Below are 3840 nucleotides of genomic sequence, written 5' to 3' on the forward strand. Positions count from 1 at the left end.
TCTTATATTACTTGATAACGATACGTATAATTACGTAAAATCTCTTAAGAACCTAACATTATTATTACTAAAATACCGCATCAAGTTTTTGGCACCGTTATAAACCGGAGTCAACTTATAAATTTTACACAACTATATTCAACCAGGATCATTGGGTCATTATGTTAATAAAATTGTCTTAACACAATAGCTTGTTATAAATTATATCAAGTTATTAATGTAATAGGCTTTTGATGACTTTCTTCAGTTAGAGATAAAATATTTTTAGTTATATGGACAGTGCACACTAAAAAAGTTGAGCTAGAAAAGGATTAAAGTGTTAAATAAAGATTTTATTAGTGTTGATAGATAAAGATGTAAGTATTATGGAAAATATTACATTTCAAAATCTAGTTTATGCAGTAGATTATTATTATTATTGCTAATAAATTACATGTTATTTTGAATTTTTGTTTCTATAGGATTATTTACCATATGATGGTGTATATGGCTAATAAGATTTCCTTAACTTTATTATGCATTCTCTTACTCATCATATCCTAATTTGAGTAAGAAGAAGGATGTGAGTGGCACTAGTTTCAAAGAGAAAAAATTGAAGGAGAAGAAGTTCAATCAGTTACAAATCAATTCATACTTATTTATACAAGGCTAAAGTTGTATTTTGTTATTATAAAAGGTCTAAAGAGTGACTAGTTTGTTGTAGAATAATCAAATAAAGTTAGCGCAAAAATTTGATACTCTAGCTAATCTTATTTAAAATTTTCTATATAAAGAGAAAAAGGAAAGGGAGGAAAACAATAAGGGTGTATTTGTTATTAAATCATAAATTTATTTTATTAGGGATATGAATTAAGAAGAACAAGGGAATTGTATAAGAGGTTAGAGAAGATATAGGATATTGACAAGTCACTTGTTATAGTATAAAGGAAAGAATTGTTAGCTATATTTTGCTATTACGAATAGAAGTGAGGCTAAAGAATATGATAAATTTGATTAACTGATAAAGTTTTCAAGGGACTCAAGCTCATGGATCTATATTTCATTGATCCTCTTAGCTTAATTGATGAAAAAAAAAAAAAACTTGCCTCCTTCAATTCTTGGATATCTTAATTTGTTGAAAATATTAAAGAGAGATATGAGTGCGCAGTGGAAGCATGAGATGATATTAACAATAAAATAATTTTATAATATGGCTGGATTGTATGGTGATAGATCTAGTACTTGATTAGTAGTACGAGTTCTTGAATAACTATTACATTCTCAATTTAATTTTGCTATAGCACATAGATTCTTATGTTACTCATACGACTTGCCATTTGACCTGTTGGTGCTAGTACTAGTTAAAGGCAAACATATCAAGAACTATCATATTGAATGAATTATTTACTCAATTATGTATGACAATAATATTTAATTAGAAGAAATTAAAGAGGAAGGACTCTCTCAAGAAAAGTCTCTAATGTATGTCATAGGAAAGAAAGAAAAAAATCAAATATATTATGCAAATATAACACTTATACTTTTGTTATAAATTTTAAAAAAAAGTATGTTAGATGATATATAAGATCTCTTATCTGAAATTATGTAGGCAATGATGAGTTCATTCTAGAGATGCTTAGTTTACTTTAAAGGTAATAGTTGTTTGAACCAAGAAGTTTTCTTCCTTCAAATTTCTTGGAAGTGGAAGAGGGCAAATATGGATGCGGTTCAAATTCTACCTTATGATTTAATATTTTAAAATTAAGAAAATTAAATAAGTTAGATTATATTCTTACATCTACGATGATGATTTTCTTACATCTTATTAAAGTGGAGACAAGAGTACAAGTTATATAACACATCATACATCAAAATTAAGAAGAAAAAAATGTACTTGAAGTTATAACAAATTGCATACAAGTTATCCATGAATGTTTATGTGTAGACTAATTTCAGGGCAATGTTGATCTATGAGTATAAAAAAAATATGGAATTATTATAATAAACAACTTTGTTTTAACTCGGCTATTATTTAGCCAATAAATAATAAAACCCCTGAATTCCTCCTACCCTTGACAGCACGCAGAAGCTAATCGTGCTAGGTGAAATAGGAAGCAGCCGTCCAAACGAACATTAGTCTCCTCCAACATGGTCAACTAAAGCTCCTGATACGCCATCCTTTCCTCTTAGCTTTCTCCATCTTCGTCCTCAATATAACACAATCGAATGAAAGCTTCGTTCCAATTCGACACTCTAACATCACAGATATCCCAAAAATCCAATTTTGTTCACCTCCCAATTCTCAAAATCAGTTTTTTTTGTTTTTTTAATTTATTTTGCTATTCTGTCCTTCCAGAACCATAAAAATTCACTGATTTAATTTTTTTCTTATTCTGTCCTTCCAGAACCATAAAAATTCACTGATGGGTGACAAAAATCCGTCTTCCGCCCTCGGCAACAATACCGATGTCTCCACAACCACCGCCAAAATAAACAACATTGCCATGGTGCTTACATTAGTATTCGTCTTCCTCGTTTTCATCTTTAGCATATTGCTTTACATCTATACCCACAAAAGCTTGATAGGAAGGTCCACAACCCGCCGCCGCCGCGCGGCACAAACCCATTTGATCTTCGCAACCGGCGACGCCCCAATTCCCACACTTGGCCTCAATCCTTCCATCCTCCTCTCTCTTCCCATCACTATCTACCGGCCGAATGATTTCGAAGAAAGTCTGGAATGCGCCGTTTGTCTTTCAGAACTCAGCGACGGAGAAAAGGTTCGGCGGCTTCCGAATTGTAACCATGGCTTCCATCTAGAATGCATTGACATGTGGTTTTACTCCCACTCCACTTGCCCTCTTTGTCGTTGCGCTGTCGGGTTGTCGGAGTCAGCCGGTTCAGATACAGAGTTGGCTATTCCGATTCCAGATCGGTCGACAGAGATGTATCAGCTGTCTCTGCCACGGTTGAATTCGAGTAGGTCTCAAGTGGAGGAAATGAAGACGTTTGATGCGGAGAGATCGCCGGCGAGGTTAAATGTGGGATCTTTGAAGAGGATTATGAGCGGAGAAAAGATGGTTGGAGGCTCGTGCTGCAGCAACCATGGGGTTTGTGATATTGAGCAGGGATTGATGGGATGTGGAGAGGTAAATGGGGTAGGAAGCTCGGTTCTTCCAATAAGGGAAAAGGGGCTTTCCTAACCTGTTTTTTTTTCTAGGGAAATTTATTTTATAGGAGGGAATTCTTATGTATTTTTTATTTCTGGTGCGCAAATTTTTATATCTATGCACATAATATTTTGATGTTTTAAATTTATGAATAAAAAATATTTTTTTAAAAATTATAATAATACTATTTGATGTGGTATTAAAAATTAACGTGTTATATTTAAAAGTATGAAAATTTAGGTGTGTTTAAATATGGAAGTTATGATATAATAAGATTTTTTTTTCTATTTATGCCCCTCAAGTAGCTTTATAGATTTTTTTTCTATTTATGCCCCTCAAGTAGCTTTATATATAGGTTCTTAAGATAAATTCTGGAATGACTTGAAAGAATTAATACAAATGATACCTTTTGAAGAAAGAAGTTTTATTGGAAAAGATTTAAATGGACATGTCGGTAGAGTGGTAGAAGATTTTAGAAATATTCATGGTGGCTATGGTTTTGAGGTGGTTAATGAAAAATGTAGAGATATAGTAGATTTGCTTTAGCATATAATTTTGTTATAGCCATTACGTTATTCAAGAAAAGAGATCAGCATATTATTACTTATAAGAATGAATCTAATAAAATACAAATTAATTTTTTCCTAATAAGAAGAAGAAATCGTTGAGAATGTATGGATTGGAAGGTCAT

At 32.1% G+C, this 3840-nt stretch overlaps 1 protein-coding gene across 1 annotated transcript; it reads left to right on the forward strand.

Annotated features, from left to right (window-relative positions):
• Positions 1-2360: 2360 nt before the first annotated feature.
• LOC110033215 (RING-H2 finger protein ATL60-like) lies at positions 2361-3216 on the forward strand. The gene has a single exon (XM_020737123.1). The coding sequence runs from the start codon at positions 2403-2405 to the stop codon at positions 3180-3182; it is 780 nt and encodes a 259-aa protein (XP_020592782.1). The 5' UTR covers positions 2361-2402; the 3' UTR covers positions 3183-3216.
• Positions 3217-3840: the final 624 nt, after the last annotated feature.

The sequence above is a fragment of the Phalaenopsis equestris genome, unplaced genomic scaffold (genome assembly GCF_001263595.1).
Source record: "Phalaenopsis equestris unplaced genomic scaffold, ASM126359v1 Scaffold001113, whole genome shotgun sequence".
In the NCBI taxonomy this organism is placed as follows: domain Eukaryota; kingdom Viridiplantae; phylum Streptophyta; class Magnoliopsida; order Asparagales; family Orchidaceae; genus Phalaenopsis; species Phalaenopsis equestris.

Coding starts and splice junctions, on each gene's coding strand:
- LOC110033215 (XM_020737123.1), top strand. CDS start 2,403: ATGGGTGACAAAAATCCGTCTTCCGCCCTCGGCAACAATACCGATGTC.